Source organism: Acinonyx jubatus, chromosome C2 (assembly GCF_027475565.1).
Source record: "Acinonyx jubatus isolate Ajub_Pintada_27869175 chromosome C2, VMU_Ajub_asm_v1.0, whole genome shotgun sequence".
NCBI lineage: Eukaryota > Metazoa > Chordata > Mammalia > Carnivora > Felidae > Acinonyx > Acinonyx jubatus.
The window spans coordinates 101,950,600-101,975,056 of record NC_069384.1 but is presented as its reverse complement, the minus strand read 5'-3'; the positions used below and the strand labels follow the sequence as shown (position 1 = coordinate 101,975,056).

The 24,457-nt window shown below is 40.1% G+C and overlaps 1 protein-coding gene across 3 annotated transcripts; it reads left to right on the top strand.

Moving 5' to 3' along the window:
- Positions 1–1,641: 1,641 nt before the first annotated feature.
- On the top strand, positions 1,642–24,244 carry OTOL1 (otolin 1). Of its 3 annotated transcripts, XM_053221248.1 has the most exons (7): positions 1,642–2,457; positions 2,561–2,727; positions 14,484–14,729; positions 14,820–14,855; positions 18,048–18,137; positions 22,325–22,396; positions 23,008–24,244. In XM_053221248.1, the coding sequence occupies exons 3-7, from the start codon at positions 14,492–14,494 to the stop codon at positions 23,904–23,906; spliced, it is 1,335 nt and encodes a 444-aa protein (XP_053077223.1). In that variant the 5' UTR covers positions 1,642–2,457; positions 2,561–2,727; positions 14,484–14,491; the 3' UTR covers positions 23,907–24,244. The 3 variants fall into 3 exon arrangements, with proteins under 3 accessions (XP_053077223.1, XP_053077221.1, XP_053077222.1); XM_053221246.1 differs by having other exon boundaries at positions 14,484–14,855; XM_053221247.1 differs by lacking the exon at positions 2,561–2,727 and having other exon boundaries at positions 14,484–14,855.
- Positions 24,245–24,457: the final 213 nt, after the last annotated feature.

The window sequence follows — 24,457 nt, the reverse complement described above, 5'->3', positions numbered from 1 at the left end:
AATTTTTATATATCGTGTTCTTTCTACCAGTGTTTAGGAAAAATAATTATAGACATCTGTTTGGATGCCAAATGCTATTTCAATTTTTGAAATTTCATAAAGAACTCTATCATTTATTGTAGATTTTGAAGAAGTCAATTTTTCTGATGACATATCTGCACATACACATAAAAAGAAATGCTATGCTTCTGTGAGAATGAAGTCAGACAAGTCATTAAACAGAGAAATCTTATCTAAAGATCTTTCTGAGAAATAATTTTCTTTCTGAAATTCACATTGTATCCATTCCTTTTCTAATCTTCCTGCTTCAAGTCCATTGGCAGAAATCCAAATTAAAACTAATGGCTATATTTTTTAATCTTCAAAAAACAATTAGCTGGAGATATACAAAGTATTCCTTAATTAGGCCAAAGGTGGGAAAGAAGATATTCAATTCAAACATGACATTCTTGATCTCATTTTCTTTACTGTTGAATCAAGACTAGACACTTGGCCGCCCTTTTCAATTTCTGGGATTTATGAGATATTAAGCAAGAGTCTATATTAGAAAAATTTTATTTTCATTTATGTGATGCCCACTGTAGTAATATGACATTTACTATAATTTAGTCTTACTGGGTAGTTTATAAGATTTGAAATCTCAGGGCTTTGCATAATCTCCTTCCAAGTGTTTTAATTGACATTCTGCTATAATGAACCCCACAGACCATTACCTGGCTAATTGCTTGAGTTACAGTGCTTATACAATGCCATTCTTTGTCCTTGGTCTTTTGGGGTATTAAATAGCAAGGCTGTCCTGAAAGAGAAAGTGACTGCTGGTTTTCATGTGAAGCTTTAATGTCTTGGTAGTTTTTTTCAGGGACAGACCCCCTCTGTTCTTCTCTCGGCTGATACCAAACCTGATGCTTATCAGAGACATCCTTATTCTGGGATTCTCAATTCCCTCTGGGAGAGCCCTTGACCTCTAAAGCGTCTTCCAGAGCCATTGCCACAGGTAGAGCTTTCTGTGACCTGATGCGGAAATCCTGGAATAGGCCCGGGAGCAGGTGACAAAATGAAGATATAACAATATTTAATTATTGAGTGCTATGATTAGTCAGAATTTGTTGGGACAAGAATCTTACTACTTTAGAATTAGCAAAGACTTTATTTATGGCTCATCTAGTCCAAACTGACTGCTTTTAATACAGGGACATTGAACCATAGTGGCTGAGTGACTTACCCAGGTCTCATACAGTTGGTAGTGACCCAGGCTCTGGGCTTCCTTTCATGGAGTTAACAGAACACAGATCCACGAAAATGTTTTGGAGCCTAACGTCAAATTACATAGTTAGAACCAAGCAGGGAGGTGCTGGGATCAGCATGTCAGCACAACCCAGATAAATACAGTGTGGCCTTGGGGCGCCTGGGTGGCGCAGTCGGTTAAGCGGCCGACTTCAGCCAGGTCACGATCTCGCGTGTCCGTGAGTTCGAGCCCCGTGAGTTCGAGCCCCGCGTCAGGCTCTGGGCTGATGGCTCAGAGCCTGGAGCCTGTTTCCGATTCTGTGTCTCCCTCTCTCTCTGCCCCTCCCCCGTTCATGCTCTGTCTCTCTCTGTCCCAAAAAAATAAATAAAACGTTGAAAAAAAATTAAAAAAAATACAGTGTGGCCTTTATCCTTCAATTTTTCCACCTTTATTTTTTATTTTTAGAAATTTTTTTAATGTTTATTTATTTATTTAGAGAGAATGTTAGTGGGGGATGGGCAGAGCGAGAGAGAGAGAGAACTCCAAGTAGGTTCTTTGCTGTCAGTGCAGAGCTCAATGCAGGGCTTTATCCCATGAACCATGAGATCATGACCTGAGCTGAAATCTACAGTCAGATACTTAACCAAATGACCCACCCAGGTGCCCCTGTTTCTGCCTTTTCTAAATGATGGTCCAGGTCATTGACAATGGCCTTATGAATGGTTAGGAGTGATTAAGGGTTTTTAAAGAATTTTTTGAGAACTAGAGACAGGGTAGGAATGAACTCCAATACCTATAAGCCTAGATCGATTTCTCTTGGTAACTCCTGATTAAAATGTTTCTAGTGTCTGCTCTAAGTTTGTTAATTTATTTGATGGAACTAGTACAGATTCCAATGGGCAGGATAGGGACTGATATATTTTGGGATGTACCCAGTGTCTGTTGACAAACTTCTGACTTTCTGAATGTTTGTTTAGAAGAAGAGCATTGGAGTAGTAGGTTCAGAGCCCCAGACTGAGAAAAAAGGGGAATGGATCTTAAACATGGCAGAAATTAAAGACAAAAGGAAATTTGTTTATTGGAGATATTCGTATGATAGAGCATTTCTCTCATGCTGTAACTGCAGTAGTTTTACTTCATATTTGAGTTCCCTGCATCTGAGCATGTGAGTGGGCTGATGAAAGGACCAACATACGTCTTTCCACACGGAGGAGCAGCGTAATCAACGGAAGGTAAGCTGCCAGTGATGACGATTCTGTAGCTATCACATCATTCGAAAACCACCTTTCCCTTCAAAGACAAACTCCTTTTCCTTAAAACCCTCCAGTCTGTTAGATTCTATATCCTGAAGCTTCCCTGGAACCTCCCCTTCAGAGAACCTCTGGCTAATTGTAGATGGACTGGATGAAGCGGGAGTGAGGATCTTCTAGTCCTTTTCCATAGTGATTCCCAGCCCTACAGAGGAATATCCTACAACAGGCATTCTTCTTGGTCTCCAAAAGGTAATGTGGTTTGCTTAGCTTTGGGCATACTTATTAAATGGGCATATAAATAATTTATACCCAGGAAGTAGGAAAATCTCATTGAGATCTCTGCTTCCTGGAGGAGGTTTCTACCACGGAACTCAGTTTGGCTCCATCATTGATTTTTATTAACATGCCCAAACTTAACAAACAGGTATTAGGAGCACATGTAAATTTTAAGTTCAGTTTTTCAACAGCAACTTTGATAGGTGATTAACTGCTGCTGGGACCAACTAATAAACAAATAGTACACAAATCAATCATGTTCAGGCTCTGTTGCTTTTTTTTTTTTTTTTTCCTTTTTTAATTAATGAACTTTATTGTTTACAGTAGTTCTAGGTTTACAGAAGAGCGGAGCAGGAAGTACAGACAGTACCCATCTCCCCACCTAGCCCACCTTTACACTCTGTGCCTCACTGCCTTCTTATAACCGGAGGACTAAGTCAGCCTGCAAGGCTGTCCAGTGGCACACTGGCTTGTTCATACTATGCTCTCACCGCCTCCTTTCTCCCTGTCTCTATCAGAAAACCACTCTGGCAGACAAACGTGAAATCCCTGAGAAGGAAAAAAAAAAAAGATGAAACAGAGGCAATAATTTTGTTCTTGTCTTTGCCTGATCCCATCCTTTAAGGTTTCTTTTAGCTTTTGGAGATGTGGAACGAGGGCTTATTTTCATGTCTAAATTTAATGTGTATTTTTAACCTGTCTATTCATCCATGTAGGTGAGTTTGCTTTTCTACCAACTGGTCACCTGAATTATTACTTTGTCCTGTCCTATTTTGATTGCTCCCAGCTCTCCTGAGTGCAGTTCTTTTTCTGCACCTAATCCAGTGCCATGGGCCTCGTGTGCCATTTGGAACATTCTGCTTCCTGTCCCACCACCTTGATTTAAGACGGGGTTCAGGGGAAGAGGAGTAGGCGACAAAGTGGTGGCATGCATAGAGAAAAAAAAACAAACTGTCCATGTTTGCTTCTAGACTTTTTTTTTACAGTGTTAGATTCTGAACCAAAGCCAATCCCTTTTATCTAACAGAAAAATGCTGAGAATGTTTCTATTTTACTGCACCCTTGTTATGTACAAGAAGCATTTAATGTGGTGGAATGTAATATTATATTCAATGTGCTTAATAAAATTGTAATGGATTCGCTTATTTAGACACGCTGGGAGAAACAGTCTCCCACTGGATAATAGAAATGGCGGTGCTTTTGCTGCATCTATCAACACAAAGGGATGAGCAAAGCTTATCAGAGCTGATTACGATCACTCTGGAATTGCCCTTAAAAAATAAAGTGGGAAATAGGAATCTGCAGTTACAAAATTTCTCCTTCTTCCTTTTGATGGCATTACATTTGCGAATGAATTCAAAATCTGAGCTTTAGGAGGCCTGTGAGTTTGTTGGAAAAATGGGGCAGGAGAAAACAGCTTATCAGGAATCCTCCACACCAAGGTGGCTTAGCACTGAGAACTCAACACGAGGCACCTTACAAAGAAAGGATTATTCAATGGATGTAGCTCTCAAGGCAAGAGAAGGAAGAAGCAGTAGCAACTGTCCTTCCCCAATCTCCTTTTCCTCACACCCTTCTATACCATGCCCTTGTCTTGGGACCTCCCTTCTGAGGGTAAACACACAGGAAGTGGCTGAGATGGTAGTGAGCCCTTGTAGCTGCTGTCCCCGACTCTCCATTACACTTTAGGTTACTTATTTAGGCAGGGAAGTCACGGGGATGCCAGCATCCCTTTGGGATGAACAAGCCCTGAAATCATCCCATTACTTGACTGGAGTTCAGACCTCTTACAACCCTACCTCTTTTCCTTTCATACCTCAGCACAGGGAAAGCCTCTCAGCCCAACCCAGTCTGTCCCACTCAAGCTGTTTCATCAGGAGTTGGGGCTAAGATCTTACTTTAAGATCTCCTAAAATCCACTCAGGGAAACTAGGGATTTATTATTCTGGTCTTGGGGAGACAAAATTGACCAAGCATCATTTCTATGCAAACATCTGTGTGTCTAGGTTGTACTTCCTAGTGCAAAACTATCTCAGATTTAGTGTGTGTGTGTGTGTGTGTGTGTGTGTGTATGTATGTCTTATATGTATATATGTATATGTATATTAAAAACATTTTTTAATGTTTTTAATTATTTTTGAGACACAGAGAGACAGAGCATGAGCAGGAGAGGGACAGAAAGAGGGAGACACAGAATCTGAAGCAAGGTCCAGGCTCTGAGCCATCAGCACAGAGCCCGACACGGGGCTCGAACTCACGGACTGTGAGATCATGACCTGAGCTGAAGTCGGGCGCTCAACCGATTGAGCCACCCAGGCGCCCCATGTATATGTATATTTTAAATGTTTATTTATTTATTTTGAGAGAAAGAGAGCACACACAAGCAGGAGAAAGGCAGAGAGAATCCTAAGCAGACTCCGCACTGTCAGTGCAGAGGCCAATGTGGGGCTTGATGTCACCAATCGTGAGATCATGACCTGAGCTGAAATCAAGAGTTGGATGCCCAGCTGATTGAGCCACCCAGCTACCCCAGGTTCATTGTATATTTTAAAATGAAACCTTGACCAACAACTCAACCTCACCTTGTGTTTCTAAAGGAAAATAATTATTAATCATATTCTTCAAGAATTTTCCCACATGTAGACTCACTGTGGTCTCTTTGTTTTCTCAGAGTGATATAGATGTAAACCACAATCCTAAGAAACCTTCTAAACTCAAACTGTAAACTTAAATTCCAATTTAAATGAGTTGAATATGCAATTTTCAGATAGAAATTAAATAAAATAATGATTGTTTTCCAGAAAGGGGTGATCTTTTAATTGGCAAAATAATGGCAACAAACTTGTAAGCCTTCCTCGTCTCTTACTGCCTGGACTACAACAGCTCCCACCTGCTTTTACTGCTTCTTGTTTTGTCCCCTCTGCAACCATTCTCCACACAACAGCCAGGGCCTCTTCCCTGCTAGAACACTGAGTGACATTTTACAGCCTGTAGAACAAACCCCGCATCCTTACAAAGGTCAACAGCAGTTACACAGTGTGTCCCGGGGGGGCGGGGTGGGGGGACCATGCCAGGCTCCCTCTCTCTCCATACCTCCAGGGCCTTTGGGCCTTCCTTCTCTCTCTGTACCAAGGCACATCCAGTTCCTGCTGCTTGGAAAACTCTTCTTGCCTGTCTCGTGACCAGCTCCTTCTGATTCATCAATGCTCTTTCCTCAGGCCTTGCTATCAGCTTAAGTGCTACTTGCTCAGATAGGCTTTCTCTAGCAACCTGTCTGAAACAATCTTTCCTTGTCACTCTTTATCACATACCCCTATTTATTTCCTCCCTACCATTTATTACAGTCTGAAATATTGATTATTTTTACCATCTGATATTTGTCATTGCCATTAGAATGTAAGCTCTGTGACAGCAGATATTTTTTTTCCCTCTAACTCCTGCATATAATACAATGTATGACTCAGCATAGGTGTTTAATAAACACCTGTTGACTGAAAGAAGGAAAGAATAGCATGAAACTTGGGTATGAGAAGGAACACAGCATGGAATATCGGTCATAATGAAATGTGAGAAGCCAAAAGTAACTATTAAGATAGAAAAGGAATACGAAACACATAAAAGTTCATCTAATAATTTTATATAACTATACAAAGGTCACAGGGTGAAGGTTGCTCTATATAAAGTAAAACAAATGTCAACACTTTCACAGATGGAGAACTGATCCATACATATCCACATGCTTCAAATTATTTCAAAGTCAATATTTATACTTAAATCAGCATTCAAGAATGCACCTGGAATACACCATTGGTGTGGATTACATATGTGCAGGCTCAGAACATTGTGGGAGGATCTTCTAACAAAACTTCTTGGGACATAATTGGATCCAGCTAGTTTCTAACAGATTAAGATGTTATAGATGGATGAAGAGTGGTTAGGGTAAGAAAAAGAATGCAAGATTGGATATAAGACAGTATATAAGACAGCCTGGGAGTTTATGATAAAGGAAGTGGAGATAAAGTGATTGGAGAAGAATAATAATGTAGGATTCAGGATGCAGTACAGGCTTAAATCTGGAATTTAGTACGAGTAATTGGGTGCTGATGCAGTCATTGAAGGCGGGAGAGGTACAGGGCTGTCACTAGCTGTCAGGTTTGCCTCTAACCTTCAGAGATTTGGGATTTTGCTATTGATGCCCAGGGCAGGACCTGCAGAAGACTTCTGTCAGTGGTCACAGCCACCCACCGAACCAAGGCAGGAAATCGTGTTGGTGTGTCAAACTTCAATTCTGCCGAAGTCCCTGCATTCCAGATGCTGCCAGCAGAAGAATAATGGCTTTTGCTATTTTCCTGTCTTCTGTGTAAGTGCCTCTCACTGGCAGAAGCTAAACTGGAACCTGATGACAAGAGATTCCGGGAAAAGTAGTTCTTAGGCTTTGAGCCCTTGAGATATAGAGGAGAACATAAAAGAGGATAGAAATGGGCCAACTGCCAGTCTGACACAATATGAGAATAGGAAACACTTGTCACTGCTTTGAAATACTATTTCTGGCTAGTTAATTTCATTAGATCTAATCCTCACTAAAATAATAGCCCAACAGTTACTAAGGGCACTGTGTTAAGAGCTATTCATGCATTATCTCATTAACTTTCACGACCATACAAAATGAAGCTACTATTATCATCTCCATTTTAGAATCGAGGAACCAAGACTTAGAGAGGTACGCTAACCTGTTCCAAATGAAGCAACTAGTAAGTGGAAGAGCTCAACCCTACTCATGACTGGCCGGCTACAAAGCTAATCCCTTTTAGTCCTTATGGTAGAGTACTTGCTAGTCAGTTATTAAATTTCTTTGTAATCCATGGCCCTAGCCTCCACATGAAACTCGTCAAGTCATTTTACAAACGTAGACTATTAAATCAATATAAATACCTTACTTCTAAGTTGAGAAAAGAACTAATGAATCTTCACAGGATGGCCTCCCAAGCATGGGCACTATCTTAATGAGAGAGAAAAGTATATCAGTAGAGGAAATGTAGTGTCCCCTACACTTAGAGTGGAATTTTATGTTATGAACAGATTTTCACTTATTATAAAAGTATCTACTGTTATAAGACCACATCATAGACTCTCAAGGTTGGAAGGGGCATTCAAGTTGGAAGAATCTTCAAGATCCCTTCTGATAGCATTTCAACAAAGGTTGGCTCAACCTCTGTTTAGGAACTGTCAATGGGTGCAACTTCCAGGACTATGGGGGCAGATTGACGAGTTGGGGGAGCACACACGATGTCTGCTGCTGGTTGAAGATAAGATGGTGCTGCCTGGAGGCCGCTTAGTTCTGTCTCAAGGATAGCAAATATGGTGTTAGGCTAGAGGTTGGAGCTATTGATATTAGTTAGCTTTTGCTGCTGATCCTGTCAAAATTCCATGACTTACAAATTATAGCTTGAGTGTCTATGGTGGATTCAGGATGGCCAGAGATTATTTGGTACTCCTCTCACTGAGAAGTAGAGGCTATGCCCCTTCCCTTTGAGTCTGCCTGGCCTCTGTGACTGCCATGACTAATGAAACTTAACACAGATGTTGTGCCATTCTTAGTTATAGCCTAAATGGATTGGCAGCTTCCATGTTCTTGGAATTCTCTCTTTGGGAGCCCCAAGGCATGATTGAAGAAACCTGACAATCTTGAAACTGGCACGCTAGAGAGGCCAGGTGATTGGAGAGCCCACTTTTCTTCCATTTCTAACAAGGCATTGGACTTGCAGTGAGGCCTTTCTAGACTATCCCATGCAATGGCTGAATACTGCTAAGTGACCCTAAGTATGTCTCATGGAGCAGAAGAATCGCATAACTGATCCAGGCCCAAATTCCTGACCATGAAATTGTGAGCTACAATAAAAGTTATTTTCAGTTTCTGAGTTTGAGGTCTTTTTTGCACAAGAGTAGATAACTAGCATGTTCTGTGGGATTCGTGAGGGTTGTTTGGTCTAGACTGGCCTTAACCGGTCTCTTCTGGGCTCACTCATATGTCTGAAGATCAGCTAGGGACTATCTAGATTGTACTTAAGTAGGGCAGCTTACCTGAACTCTGCTCCATGTGTCTCTCATCTTTCTCTGTGACAAGCAAACTTGTCCATGCATATTCTAGGGAAATGGCCAAACTGCAAGAGAGCAAGTGGAAACACATAAGGGCTCTTGGAACCTAGGCTTGGATATGGCACCCTGTCACTGCCATCTCATTCTATTGGCCAAAATCACATGGCTGAACTCAAAGTCAAGGGTTTGGAGTACAGACCTCATTTCTTTTGTGCAAAATTCATATATCAAACAGTGTGAATACAGGGTGGAATGGAAAATTGAAGAAAATAATGCAATCTATTACATTTACTTCATTTCAGTACAGCAAACATTAATAGGATACATATTATTCGCAAACATTATGCTAGGCACTGGGAACATAGAAACAAAAGATACCTAACTTTTTGCTCTTGAAACATTTATGTTCCAGGCAATATTTAGAATTTTTACTTCTAATCACTGTGTTAAGATTTATACCTGCATTAAACTTCAGCGTTAGCTAGCATCTGAGTCATGTTTTATTGTTTCAGTGACTTAAAATTTGATTAGAAGCCCTTACTTGCTTAACTCGTGGAAGTTGTGTTCGGTTAGGTTTTTATGTTTTTTCATCAACATGAAAAAAATTTCAACTGAAAAGAAATTACATATATGTACCGTCAGCTTGCTATCAACTCTTCCTCTGTTGGTTTTCAAAGGGCCTATGTTTTCCTCATGTACAAATTCTTGGGGAGCCTCATCATAGTCTTAACGTACCAACTACATTATCCTTTAACATCTGGACTTAAATTGGGAAGCAGGAAGCCACAATGCAAGGAAAACATATGAGGACAATTCACACTTCCAGATACGGACACCAAGCACCTTCCTTACATTTGTTGCTCTGCTCATTCTTTTCTGTAGCTCTTTGGTTTCTGGCTGGATGTGCTTTGTTTCCCTCTGTAACTTTGTTTGCTCCACACTAGTACGTTCCACCATCAGAGCCAGACTTCTCATCTCTCTTCTTCATGCCTCCCATTAAGTTCCTGTTTCTTCTCAGTGGGAAATATCTTTCTTCCACTGAAGGGCCTAGAGCTGAGCTCCATGAAGGGTTCAGCTTAATGCCTTCTGCAGCATCAATTGTCACTCATTAATCCCCAGGCAACATGGGACAGTGGAAAGTGCATGGGCTGACTTTGGAGTCAAATGGGCCTAGGTTTTAATCTTAGCTCTACTGCTTATTAAACTGTGAACTCAGGCAGGCTACTTAACTTTCTGTGCCTGAATTTTTAAGTACTTTTTCTTTTTAATTTTATTTTTTAAATTTACATCCAAATTAGTTAGCATATAGTGCAATAATGATTTCAGGAGTAGATTTCTTAATGCCCCTTACCCATTTAGCCCATTCCCCCTCCTACAACCCCTCCAGTAACACTCTGTTTGTTCTCCATATTTACGAGTCTCTTATGTTTTGTTCCCCTCCCTGTTTTTATATGATTTTTCTTCCCTTCCCTTATGGTCATCTGTTTTGTGTCTTAAAGTCCTCATATGAGTGAAGTCATGTGATACTTGTCTTCCTCTGACTATTTCACTTAGCATAATACCCTCCAGTTCCATCCACGTAGTTGCAAATGGCAAGATTTCATTCTTTTTGATTGCTGAGCAATACTCCATTGTATATATATACCACATCTTTATCCATTCATCCATTGATGGGAATTTTTAATTAAATTCCAGTTAATTTACATATAGTGTAATATTAGTTTCAGGTGTATAATATAGTACTATATATAATACAGAGAATTATATATATAGTATATGATATATACCTCCATATATCACCTGATGCTCATCACAAGTGCACTCCTTAATCTCCATCACCTATTTAACCCATCCTTCCATCCACCTCCCCTCTGGTAACCATCAGTTTGTTCTCTATAGTTAAGAATCTATTTCGTGGTTTATCTCTCTCTCTCTCTCTTTTCACCCTTTGCTCATTTGTTTTGCCTCTTAAATTCCACATATGAGTGAAATCATATGACATTTGTCTTTCTCTGACTGATTTATTTCATTTAGCGTAATACTCTCTAGCTTCATCCATGTCATTGCAAATGGCAAGATTTCAATCTTTTTTTATGGCTGAGTAACATACCATGTATGTGATTATATACATATCACATCTTCTTTGTCTATTTTTCGATCGACATACACTTGGGCTGTTTCCATAGTTTGGCTATTGTAGATAATGCTACTATAAACATCAGGGTGCATATATCCCTTTGAATTAATAATTTTGTATCCTTTGAGTAAATAGCAGTGCACTTGCTGGGTACTAGGGTAGTTCTATTTTTAACTTTTTGAGGAACCTCCATACTGTTTTGCAAAGTGGCTGTACCAGTTTACATTACCACCAACAGTGCAAGAGGGTTCCCCTCTCTCCACATCCTCACCAGCACCTGCTATTTCTTATGTTGTTAATTTTAGCCATTCTGACAGGTGTGAGGTGGTTTTTCATTGTAGTTTTGATTTTTATTTCCCTGATGATTAGTGATGTTGAGCATCTTTTCATGTGCCTGTTGGCCCTCTGTATGTCTTCTTTGGAAAAATGTCTACTCATGTCTTCTGCTCATTTTTTGAATGGTTATCTGTTTTTTGGTGTTGAGTTTTATATGTTCTTAGTATATTTTGGATACTAACCCTTTATCTGATATGTCATTTGCAAATATCTTCTCCCATTCCTTCAGTTGCCTTTTAGTTTTGTTGATTGTTTCCTTCGCCGTGCAGAAGGTTTTTATTTTGATGTAATCCTAACAGTTCATTTTTGCTTTTGTTTCCCTTGTCTCAGGAGACATATCTAGAAAGAAGTGGCTACAGCTGGTGTCAAAGAAGTTACTGCCTGTGTTTTCTTCTAGAATTTTTACGGTTTCACATCTAGGTCTTTCATCCATTTTGAATTTATTTTTGTGTATGGTGTAAGAAAGTGGTCCGCTTTATTCTTTTCCATGTTCCTGGAAAGTTGTTCCATTACCATTTGTGGAAGAGACTGTCTTTTCCAATTGGATATTCTTTCCTGCTTTGTTGAAGATTAATTGACCATATAATTGTAGGTTTATTTCTGGGTTTCCTATTTTGTCCTATTGATCTTTGTGTCTATTTTTGTTGTGCCTGAGTTTTATAATCCATTATATGGGCGTAGTAAATCTTATCTTGCATGGTTCATATGTGACGTAATTGAAATAATAATTATAAAGTGCCTGGAAAATGCCTGTCACGTTCCTGGTGTTAGATCCCTTCTCCTCCCAATCCCAACAGCTAATCTCTTACTATATCAGCTTCTCTCTTATTGGCCACTTTAGGATTGGCTTACCGAGAGGCTATCATAACATGTTTTCAGGGTCAGAAATACTTTGTATGCATGGTAAAACACAGACATGTTTTAGTGAGGAAAAAAAGGGTTATTTTTCCATATGGTTTCATTTGTTTAAGAGAGCATAAGTAATGTCTTAGAGCATTTATACTCAGCATTCTGCAAAATTGAGTTCTTGTGGCAAAGTGGCGAGAGAATTAAAAGTTACCAATATTTCACTTTGGACTTGGCACTTTGGATATTTGCTGTGTTCGGATGTTCAGTGCAGACAAGATCCTTAGGGATGGGGCTGGGTTTTACTTGTCTTTATGTTCTGTGACCCAGCACGGGACCTGGCACTTCAGAGATGCTCAAATAAATGTTTGTTGAACAAATAAATGAATGTTTTACTGACAGCAATTGTGTGAATTGATGAAACTTGAACTATTTTATATATAAATGGAATACTTCTGTTGTCTGGTTTTTGCTGGGCCTGAATTTAGCTGATTGGTACTTAGTAACTCTGGTTTATGCGCTCACATTTGCAGGGGTTGGAGGAGAGTGGGGCATCAGGTCTATATTTGGGAAAATGCAGTGTGATCACTTGCCCTTCACACTTTCCTCTTTGCTTTTGCTGTTTTTCATCTTTCCTAGCAGACTGTACACTCTTTAAGGACAAACACCATGGCTTATGTTTGATTTCTCAGTGTTTGTGACATTGTTGATTTTCAGTAAATACTGGTTGAGAGGGTGAATATGGCAGCGAAGACAACTTGAAGGAAAGTTAGTGTTTTGGGATTTTTATATGATTTTAGAAATACAGCATCTTATCTGAACCCTTTCTCATCTCCTCTGATTTATTCTTCCACTGATCCTGCACTTGGATTTCTGTTCTTTAGTGTCGTCCTTACAAATGCCATGTGATTTGTGGGAAAGGATTGAGGCTTTGAAATTGAAAAAGCATTTTTTAAAATGTTTATTTACTTTTGAGAGAAAGAGAGACAGAGCATGAGCAGTGGAAGGACAGAGAGAGAGGGAGACACAGAATCTGAAGCAGGCTCCAGGCTCTGAGGTGTCAGCACAGAGCCCAACGTAGGGCTCGAAGTCACGAGCTGTGAGATCATGACCTGAGCCGAAGTCGGACACTTAACCGACTGAGCCAGCCCGGTGCTCTGAGGCTTTGAAATTAAACAGACTTGGATTTCAGCTCTGAATTCATAACTTTCTGATTGCGTGATCTTGAATGGGGCGTAGAACCGCTTGGTTCCTGTGTCCTCATTCGTGAAGATGAATAGTGTCTTCTACCTGGCAGAGCAGTTTTGAGAACTGATTAGATGGGTGAGTGTAAGGCAGCTGCTCATAGTAGGAGCTCTGTAAATAGTAGGTGTTATTACGATCCTTAACCCATTCTCTTTACCCTCATACTGCTCCTTTTTCCAACCAGAAATCATGCATTTCTACCCCTGGCCATCTGTTGGCAGCATCTGAACGGCTGTGAGTTGCTGGGGACTACACTTCACAATTTCACTTCATTGGGAACTTTGTCTCATATCACTCTGATTAATAAAAGCCTTAATAAGAATAACCACCCTCTGCCCCATTAAAATAATGCAAGGATAAATGTGAGTTTTCAGGAAAACTCCTCAAATGATGAAGTGAAGAATTGGAGAGTTAAATGACATGTGAAGAATCGGAAGATATAGCATATATTCAAGTTTATGATCTTTTTATTCCCTCTCTCTCCATTTATTACAATAGATTCTAAAAAATTGCTCTCACAACAGGACCATTATCCCTAGTAGATTTAAGGACCCTTTCACCAGTATTTTTTCTTGAAATAATTGAGTTTGCTGGAATAAACTACTCAGCTCAATATTTTTCATCTCCCTCTAATACAAATGTATTTGATTCCTATAAATCTGAGTGAGGTCAGTCAGGAAATTATACATATTTGTTTTCCACAGGGTATATGAGCTATTAAGTCATGTTGCATTTATTATAGATCATGTTCGCTAGTTGGCAAGATAATTTGAGTGATTGAAAACAATATTTTAGAACATGTAGCACTAGGAAAACAGCCAGCAAGGAGAATTGAAGCAAAATCTTCCTTATGATAAATATTTTAAGTAAACACAATATCCTGTTGTGATTCAAGTACATATCTGCATTAAAATGCATTTAAAATACCATTCAATATTATGCATACTGTTTATTCTTATGGTTCATATGCGTTTATATATTTCCTTCTTATATATTTATATCACTTAATCATTACATTTGGATCTCATGTCATATGTGTGTATATATTCCCATTATATCTTTCTTCCAGCCTCAACTATGTGGATGTTTTCTTGGCTGTGTGCCATTTTAATTATTTTGGCTTTTGCTGGTATGGACACAGTAGCAAAGACCACACCGCATCCCAAATTTACGAAGAAATCTGAGGGAAAAGAGATGCCGAAGGGTCTAAAGCCGTCCAGTGGCCCACCTCCAGAAGAAGAGGAAATTCCTTTCACAGAAGTGGCTGAAGTGGTGGAACCGACCCCCAACCCCCCAGCCCTAGATTCTGCCTTCGGTACTGCCACTCTCTTCCCCTTTGAAAACTTCACTCTTGACACGGCTGATTTTTTTCTGAATTGCTGTGATTGTTGTTCATCTGTCCCAGGGCAAAAAGGAGAACCTGGAGAGACTGGAAAGCCAGGTATTTGAAAGTGCATGAAGCCATATTTCCTACCTGGATGTTCTTGGAGTTGAGAGGTGGATTGGAGGTAGAATTGTCCCAAAGGTTTCTACATTGTCCTGCAAATGGTGACAGGGTCTAGGTGTAACACTGTGACAAATGCAAATGGGTGCTGTGTTGCCCACCAGCCACATGTGTGGCTATTAATAAAAATAAACATAAACATTAATATTAAAAATTCAGTTCCTCAATGACACTAGCCACATTTCCAATGCCCAATGGCCACACGTGGCCAAAGACTACTGTATTGGGTGGTACAGATACAGAGCATTTTCATCAGTGCAGAAAGTTCTATTGGACAGCGCTGGCTAGAGCAGAAACCAGGCTCCCAACCCCAGCCCTGGCACACAGTTCTTCACATTACAAACTTACTACCAGTACAGTCTTCTCGTTAATGGCTGATGTAAAAAGGGTAAATGAAAATTCTGCTGGCTAGTTAGAATGTGTCTTCACTGATGGATTCCTGGAGTGCTATTTGTAGTTAGGATTAGAAATGGCATGTCTGGGACGGGGAGAATAAGGGGTGGGATTCAGTTTGCTCTTCATTGAGATTCCAAGGCAACACTGTATCCTTGCCCAACAATGTTCTCCATTGAACATCATGGTTACATATTTCAAAATTTAAGATATCTTTAATATATACATTATGCATATAGTGAGTTTTACTGTAATACATTTCAGCTTTTACATGTCACATAGCAGAGAACTCAGGTAAAATTGAGAGAGGAGTGTCAGTTTAAAATTCGCTATTCCCTGAAAAAATGACATATGTATATTTGTTATGTCTTGCCTGCAGAACTTAAAGTTATAAAAGCAGAAATTGTGCACCCTCATTAAGCTTTTCATTCATTTCATCCTATAGTAGGAACCTTTTGGGAAATGTGATCAATATTCATGCAGAGCTGGAATTAAAAGGTAGAGTTGCTGGGCAGTGGTCAGGGCATGAAGATTTCTGGATTGCTGAAACATTATTGGAAATGCAATGATACCGAGAAAATCACATTTACCAGAATTCCTCTTAGTATCATATCTGGCTGGTGAGCTGCTTGAGGGTGAAGACCTCCAAGGGCATGGTCAAGTAAACACAGCTGGTTGCTAAACTGTCTTCTAAGGCTGTAGGTCTGTCACATGAGAGCTTTTGTTTCACCCTTTGGTAGATTAGCTGGGCAGTTCTCAGAGCTCAGTCTCTCCTCTAAATACATAGGACAAACATTTTGGATGTATGCCAAATTATTTGCCTGCCTGGGGTGCTCATATGTTTTAGTCTGACCAAGTCAGCACAGAGCAGAGTGTTCAAGAGCTCAGAATGTCTTGTTTATCATGGTCCTACCTTTGGGAAGCGTCATTACCTAAGTCTCAGTTTACAAAGTAGTAGAAGTGGGGGGTGAGTGGGTGGCTCAGTTGGTTAAGCATCGGACTTGGGCTCAGGTCATGATCTCGTGGTTCATAAGTTTGAGCCTCGTGTTGGGCTCTGTGCTGACAGCTCAGAGCCTGGAGCCTGCTTTGCATTCTGTGTCTCCCTCTCTTTCTGTGCCCCTCCCCTGCTTGTGCTTGTGCTCTCTTTCTCTCTTTGTCTCAAAAATAAATGAAAATAAAAAAAAAAATTAAGGGGTGCCTGGGTGGTTCAGTCAGTTAAGCATCCGACTTCGGCTAAGGTCATGATCTCATGGTTCTTGAGTTCGAGCCCTGCGACCAGCTCTGTGCTGACAGCTCAGAGCCTGGAGCCCGCTTTGGATTCTGTGTCTCCCTCTCTCTGCTCCTCCCCTGCCGATTCTCTCTTTTTTTCCCTCTCTCTCTCAAAAATAAATAAACAATAAAGAGAGTAGTAAAATGGGATAAGAATAGTACCAACTTCATGGGGTCATCAAGAGACAGAATGAGGTAATACACGTAAAGACTCACTGCGGTACCTGCTAGAGTAAGTGCTCAATAAATTGTGTTTGTTTTTCCAGTTAGCTGTAGTAGGAGTCTTTTCCTCTTCTCAGCCTAATAGGGTCTTGTTTCTGAGATTCATAGATATTTATTCTACTGTTTCAGTGTTTCAAAAACGCTGTTTGGTTAAAAAGTTAGAAATCTAGCATAAGAGGGACATTAAACAAACTTGAAAATGACAATAAACCCTCTCAAACCCAACTATTTTATTTTATTATCATTTTTGTAAACTTTATTTGTTTATTTTGAGAGAAAGTGTGTGGGAGAGGCAGAGAGAGAGGGAGAGAGAGAATCCCAAGCAGGCTCTGCACCCCCAGCGCAGAGCCCAATGCAGGGCTCGAACTCACAAACCTCGAGATCATGACCTGAGCTGAAACCAAGAGTTGGACACTTAACTAACTGAGTCACTCAGGCGCCCCACCCACTGTGCTCATCTTTCAGTTTCTTAAAAACACCATGGTCTTTTCCCGAAATGCTCATCTATGTATTTTGGGGTTGTTTTTTTTTCTTTTTTCTTTTTTTTTTTTTGTCTCAGAAAATCCTAATTCGTTCATTTGTCATTTTCCCAGGGATGTCTCCTCTGATAGCATAAATTAGGTTCTTTTAGCACAATCTATAACGGGACCTTCCTGTTTTCCTTTGCCTCACTAGCTGCAATGTGATAATTTCTACTTATTGGTGTGGTTATTGTTCAGTGTTTATCTCTCCCAGGCTCTCAGCTCCACCAGGGAAAGAGCAGCTGGGATGTTGATAGCTGATTCTTAACACCTCGTGTGGTGCTTGGTGTCTAGGAGGCCTCAGCAATACTTCCTGAAAAAATGCATAAGTGAATGAATGAGAAAACCAAAAATGCTAGGTATTGGGTTTTACTTCCAATTAGAGAGTGTGGTCCATGTGAGGTTAAGAGCCAGATAATCATTTTGTCCTTGTTGTTTGATATGGCAGTGCTTCCCTGAATCGTTTCACTGCTGCCATGAATCCAGTGACAAGGACTAATGGGCTCAATTTATCTATTCAGGTGGCACAAAATTATAAATCAGACAAAAATATTGTCCTTAGGATTATGTAGTTGTTTTAGTCTTACCCGGATTTTATTATTAAGACTCTGACAGTTATTGGTCTCAATGAAATGATGCCTAAAAAAAATTTTTTTTTTCCAGAACTAATGAATTTCAAAAGAGAATTTTTTTTTATCCTGATGGTTTTAAATCTCATTTCCAGGTCTTAAGGGAGAGGCTGGTGGAATGGGGATCCCAGGGCCACCAGGAATTGTTGGACCCCCAGGTCCAAAAGGCCAGAAAGGAGAGAAGGGTAGGTACTTATATCCATTTCATGTCAAAACTCAAGACATGTTCTGTATCATTTTTCAGGAGAGCAACCTGCTAAGTAAATACCATATTCTTGCAGGTGGATCAATTTTTAAAAATGTAAAAAACTTGGTAAGGCATATTGCAAGTTATATTTGATATAAAAATGTTAACTTTATAAATAGTCTATTGAGGGACTTTAAACTTTTCTGGTAATGTTTCTCTCTTTCTCTCCACCCTCCCTCCTTCCCCTCCACACATGTAGGCTCTCACGCATCTTGTCTTTTCTTCTTTTTAAGAGAGAGAGAGAGAGAGAGAGAGAGCGCGAGAGAGCGCGCGCGCGAGAGAGAGGGAGAGCGCAGGCACGTGAGAGCAGGGGAGGGGCAGAGGGAGAGGGAGAGAAAGAATCTTAAGCAGGCTCCACACCCACCCAGAGCCTGGTGCGGGGTTTCAATCTCATGAACATGAGATCATGGCCTGAGCAGAAATTAAGAGCTGGACGCCTAACTGACTGAGCCACCCAGGCGCCCCTCACACATCTTTTCTATGTCTTGTTGGCCACACAGCTGACCTAGTGACTGGGAACCACAGGGTATAGTCTCTGGGGAAGGATCCTTTCCGGTATACTCCTGAGTGAGCTCTTCCTCATGATACACATTAATTTTGTATTAGATAAAACTAACTAGAGCAGGCAACCCTATAGAATTATTCTGTTTAGATGGATAGCATCCTTACTAAGGAGAATATGACATGCCTTTTTGGCTCACTCCAATCAGGAGTGGAAAGAGCACTGAATTAAAATGGAAGAAATCAAGCTTGTAGCAATGACCTTGTACCAGTCACTTTACCTCATCTGGAAATCAATGGGGAATAGACTAGGTATTTATTTATACCCTATTTACTATCAAAGAAGATTTGTGGTTATGTGTGCTTTCATAGATCGTTTCCGGCTCAGAAATTCTGTAATTCCATAGATCTATCAGCCAGGGGAAATCCCTGGTTCTCTAAGTGCTTCAAGACATTGAGGGAAGGTTATAGATTCACCGGGACATTTAAAAATTCCGCAGTGAATACTACCAGCCTGTAGAAATACCATCTATCCATCAAGTTAAATGTTTTAGCCTCAGTGTCACATGTCAAAAGACCTAATATCATCTATACATCACCCTCCACATGGCTGAGGAACTGTCTAACTCATTTCTAGTAGAATATTCAGTGAAGTAATTACTCCAAAAAGATGCTAAGGTAAGAAAGAGCTCCTTCACAGTTGTCAGTTATGCGATTTTCATTCTCGGAAACATTTAATCCTTTTGTGGCTGAATTATGTTAGCGGAAAGCCCTGTGAAATAAAGATGAGTGATGAACCTCCCCAGTGATTCATACATTTTGGAAGCCAGACTTCTGGAAGTAGAAGAAAAAACAGGGAAGTATCATAAGATAAGGTTCTTAAGATTACACTTTGATGAAAGATCAAAAGTAGAAATTCATCCAGCCAGTCTCTATAAAGGGGCAACTCTACTTTCTTTTTATTTCCAGACTTAGCTTGGACTCTTGGTTAAGATTGAAAGTTAAAATAATAAATGAGTTGAATGACTGCATTCTGGTTCATCACCACCTGATTGAGTAAACTCAATGTAAGCAGTTAAATTGAACTTGAGAACCAGAATAACTGTGCAGTAAGGCTGGTATATGAGTATTGACAAGGACGGGGGTTAGAATAGTCCTTCACTTCCATTCAGAGTTGGGTTCTCTCCAAAGGGATACAGATATTCTCCTGATGGCCTATGGGTTAATTTCCAAATTGTAAATTTTACGTGGAATGGTAATGGAAGGGGGTCAGCTACTCAGAAAACTGCTGAGCAGTTTGTGTGGGATTTCTCTAGCTGGTCTTGTGAAATTTGGTGGTGGGGGGAGTCTTTTCTCACGATTTGTAATTTGACGTGGGATTTCTTTTTCCCTAACAAAAATAAAACAAAAAAACAAAGTAAGTCAGAGAAAGACAAATTTCACATAATTTCACTCATATGTGGAATTTAAGAAACAAAACTGATGAACATAGGGGAAGGGAAGTAAAAATAAGATAAGAAGGGAGGGAAACCATAAGAGACTCTTAAATACAGAGAACAAACTGAAGCTTACTGGAAGGATATTGGGTGGGGGGATGGGCTAAATGGGTGATGGGCATTAAGGAGGGCACTTGTTGGGATGAGCACTGGGCGTTGTACATAAATGATGGATCACTAAATTCTACTCCTGAAATCATTACTACTCTATATGTTAACTAACTTGGGTTTAAATTAAAAAAAAAAAAAGAAAGTAAAATTTAAAAATTTTCAGCACATAAGAAAGGAGTTATATCTATAAAACCAAATAAATAAAAATTAATAAATTAAAAAAGTAAAAAATATTAGTTGTATCATAAATAATATGGTTGGCAAACTGATGCCAACCAATGTTACATACAGTCATGTTTGACTGTATACAAATTTGTAAACTTTCATACTTCAGTTTCTTCTGTGATAAAAAGTGGTAAAAATATCTGCTCTTTCTTGAGGGGAGATGCTATATACTTCTGTAAATGAAAAATGTTCCCATTGATGAAATGTGCTCTGTTATAGGAGTCTCCCTGTTATCCAAGAGGCTATGTTAATATCAAATGAGAATTAATTTTGAATTGAAAAGGTTGGATTAATTTTTAAAAATTATTTACTTATTTTTTTATTTTTGAAAGAGAGAGAGAGCACTTGAGCACATGCACACACACGAGCAGGGGAGGGTCAGAGAGAGTGGGAGAGAAAGAATACCAAGCAGGCTCCATGCTGGATGTAGAGCCTGACTCTGGGCTGGATCTCATGACAGTGAGATCATAACTTGATGGGAAATCAAGAGTCGACCACTTAACTGACTGAGCCACCAGATTAATTTTTTTTTTTACAGTTTATTTATTTATTTTGAAAGAGAGAGAGAGAGAAAGCAAGGGAAGGGCAGAGAGAGAGGGAGACACAGAATCCCAAGCAGCTTCCACACTCTCAGTGTGGAGCCCAACACAGGGCTTGAACTCAGAAACTGTGAGATCATGACCTGTGCTCAAATCAAGAGTTAGATGCTTAACTGACTGAGCCTCCCAGGTGCCCCTGGATTAAATTCTTTAAAAATCTTGTTAAGAACTTGGAACATTACCTGGCACAAAGGAAATGCTCAATACAAGTTAACTATTATTCCTCCTACTATTATTACTGCTATTATCATTTTCAATAAAAATGAATTTAGTGTGGTTGTACTGTAACAGGAGGGGCCTTTAGCAGGTCCAGTATAAAAATGCATTTTGTGGCACTGGGAAAATATCCCAAAACCTAGATCTTTAGATTTCTTTTCAAACATGAATTTTTACAGTTCTGTGATTTGTCCAAAGAGCATATGAAAAAAATTCCAAACACAATGAAAATTGGCTTTTCCCTAATGCTCTCTGTCAAGGACTGCATATTTACATTTTATATTTATATTTGTATTTATATTCACTATCCTGGATGGTTTTTTTTTTGTTTAATTTTTTAATATTTTATTTATTTTTGAGAGACAGAGTATGAGTGGGGGAGGGGCAACGAGAGAGAGGGAGACACAGAATCTGAAGCAGGCTCCATGCTCCGAGCTGTCAGCACAGAGCCCAACCTGGGGCTCGAACCCACGAACCGTGAGATCATGACCTGAGCCAAAGTCGGAAACTTAACCGACTGAGCCACCCAGGTGCCCCGGGAAGGGTTTTTGATATGATTAGTTTTAGCTAATTGCAGAATGTGTGCTCTGTGTTATATGGTGGTGACACTCTTTTTTAGGCATTGTGGGGAACGTAAAGAAGGGGATATTTTAACTGTTATTCAAGATTCATAAGAAGAAAAAACAAACACATAAATAACAAGACAAAATATCATGAATTTCATGAGAGATTTGAAGAGCAAGGGGAATGCTGGGGGAAAAGCTGAATTTTGTGCAAAGAGATTGGCACTATCCCAAATCTTGTTTAAATGGTTCACCATCAACTGGAACAAAATATTCCTAATCGTGCTTGATAAATTTTTTTCCTTTATCCATTTTGGTAGAGGAAGTGTTGGATTGTAACATGGTTGCAAAATGGATGTTAGTTATACCATAACTAATATAGTTGGAAGAAAGTTAATCTTGGTATCATTTTAGGATTTAAGGGGGAACGTGGGGACCAAGGAACAAGTGGAGCCCCAGGATACCCGGGAAAACCCGGAGAACCAGGTAGAGTATAAACTGTATCTATTACGTTCAGTCATGTGTGCAGCACAGCCCCTAATTTTCTTCCTGTTTGTACTTATGCAGGAGGTAAGATGGACAGATGAATTGCTTTTATTCTCATACTTCAGTGTCCTGATTGCTGGAGTGCAACAAGTGCTGGTCAGGTAGTTTGGAGACTAAATAAAAGCTTCTGAGCTCGTGTCCTCAGTCTAGCTGTCTTTGGGAAAAAGACAGCTTCAGCTTCTCTGCCTGTGAGATTTTGGGTTTGGATGGACTTCGTGGAGATGTAGGGGAATACTTGGGTTGGGCCAAAACACAAAGGGTAGCGGACTACCATGGGTCGCTGTGGTTCTAAATCCTGTTTCTTATCTTAAAAGTACAAAAAAAAATAGAACTAGATTTATGAGATTTAAATATAGGTTGTCACTCCTTGGTGGCATTAACTCCTCTCCCCCTGTGAGAGAGCCGCAGGATCCAAATGGCACAGCTGTGGCTGAGACAGGAGTTGGGGTTCCAGTCTCAGTGAGTAGGTGTCATTTCTGTTTCGTAAGCTCTGTGGTAATAGCGTTCTGTTCAATGTGATCCTTGAATGTCATTTGAACTTTCTGTTTCAGGTGGCCTTGGTCCTAAGGGGGAGAGAGGAAACATCGGACTGACCGGAGTGAAGGGGCAAAAAGGCTCCAAAGGGGACACGTGTGCAAATGGTACCCAAGGAGATAAAGGAGACCAGGGGGCTGCGGGCTCACCTGGCTTGAATGGAGAGCCTGGGGCCAAGGGAGAGAAAGGGGAGATGGGGGAAAAGGGCTGCTGTGGGGAGTCTGGGCAGAGGGGAGGGAAGGGAGAAAAAGGTGAGGAGGGTCTGAAAGGGGAAAAAGGTAGCAAAGGAGATACTGGAACGGAAGGCAAAGGCGGCCCAGATGGCCTGCCTGGGGCCCCAGGGGATCCAGGAGTTAAAGGAGAAAAGGGAGAGTTAGGTCCTCCTGGTGTTGCGGGGCCTGTGGGGCCAAAAGGTGAGGTTGGGAGCAAAGGGGTCCGGGGATCTATTGGCAAGAAGGGCTCTCGGGGCTTCAAAGGCTCCAAGGGGGAGGTGGCCAGAGTGCTGCGGTCAGCCTTCAGCGCCACTTTATCGAAGCCTTTCCCTCCTCCCAACATCCCAATCAAATTTGACAAGGTTCTCTATAATGACCAAGGGAATTACAGCCCTGTCACTGGCAAATTTAACTGTAGTGTTCCTGGCGCATATGTATTTTCCTACCATGTCACTGTGAGGGGCAGACCCGCTCGCATCAGCCTGGTGGCCCAGAATAAGAAGCAGTTCAAGTCCAGAGAAACGCTCTATGGCCATGAAATAGACCAGGCCTCTCTTCTTATCATCCTGAAATTAAGTGCAGGGGACCAAGTCTGGTTGGAAGTTTCGAAAGATTGGAATGGGGTCTATGTCAGCCCTGAGGATGATAGCATTTTTACTGGGTTCCTTTTGTACCCAGAGGAAAATTCTGGAATTTCACCATAAGCTGTGTTTTGAACACTGTAGTTTGGGTTCAGTGGAATAAGTCAGGCAACACAGGTAGTGTTAGTAAAAAGAACAACTTTCATTATGTTTTTCATGAGTATAAAAATAATACAGAAAAAATAAGAAAAATATTGTATAACCTAAAGTCAATTACTCTGCCTATTTTAAGACATCACTTTTAAAAAATATATTTATATGTATTGGAAACATGTGTCTATTAATTTTGTAGTTAGCTTTTTTCATTTAGCATTATAATGCCATTTCCCATGCCATTTAAATAATATCTGCATATAAAATATGATTGACATCTGTAATTAATAAATATATTCTTACCAAATATCTTGTATCTCTCATATAGGTGTGTGCAACTCTTTTCTGTGTGAGTGTAAGGCTAACAAGTGACACATGATGGGCTGGTATGTCTCAAGAGTTTAGACACTGTTAGGATTGACCTCCAACGAAATGGAGCTATTCCCTTGTCAGTTTAATTCAAGGAGAATGCACAGAAAGAATGATAAAAAATAGCTAAAATATATTCAAAATTAATCAAT

Bases quoted from the DNA above. Each gene is read 5' to 3' on its own strand.
- OTOL1 (XM_053221247.1), top strand. From the start codon at position 14,492: ATGTGGATGTTTTCTTGGCTGTGTGCCATTTTAATTATTTTGGCTTTT. The intron at 18,138-22,324 runs GTAGGTACTTAT...GTATCATTTTAG, and splicing joins AGGCCAGAAAGGAGAGAAGG to GATTTAAGGGGGAACGTGGG. The intron at 22,397-23,007 runs GTAGAGTATAAA...TTTCTGTTTCAG, and splicing joins GGGAAAACCCGGAGAACCAG to GTGGCCTTGGTCCTAAGGGG.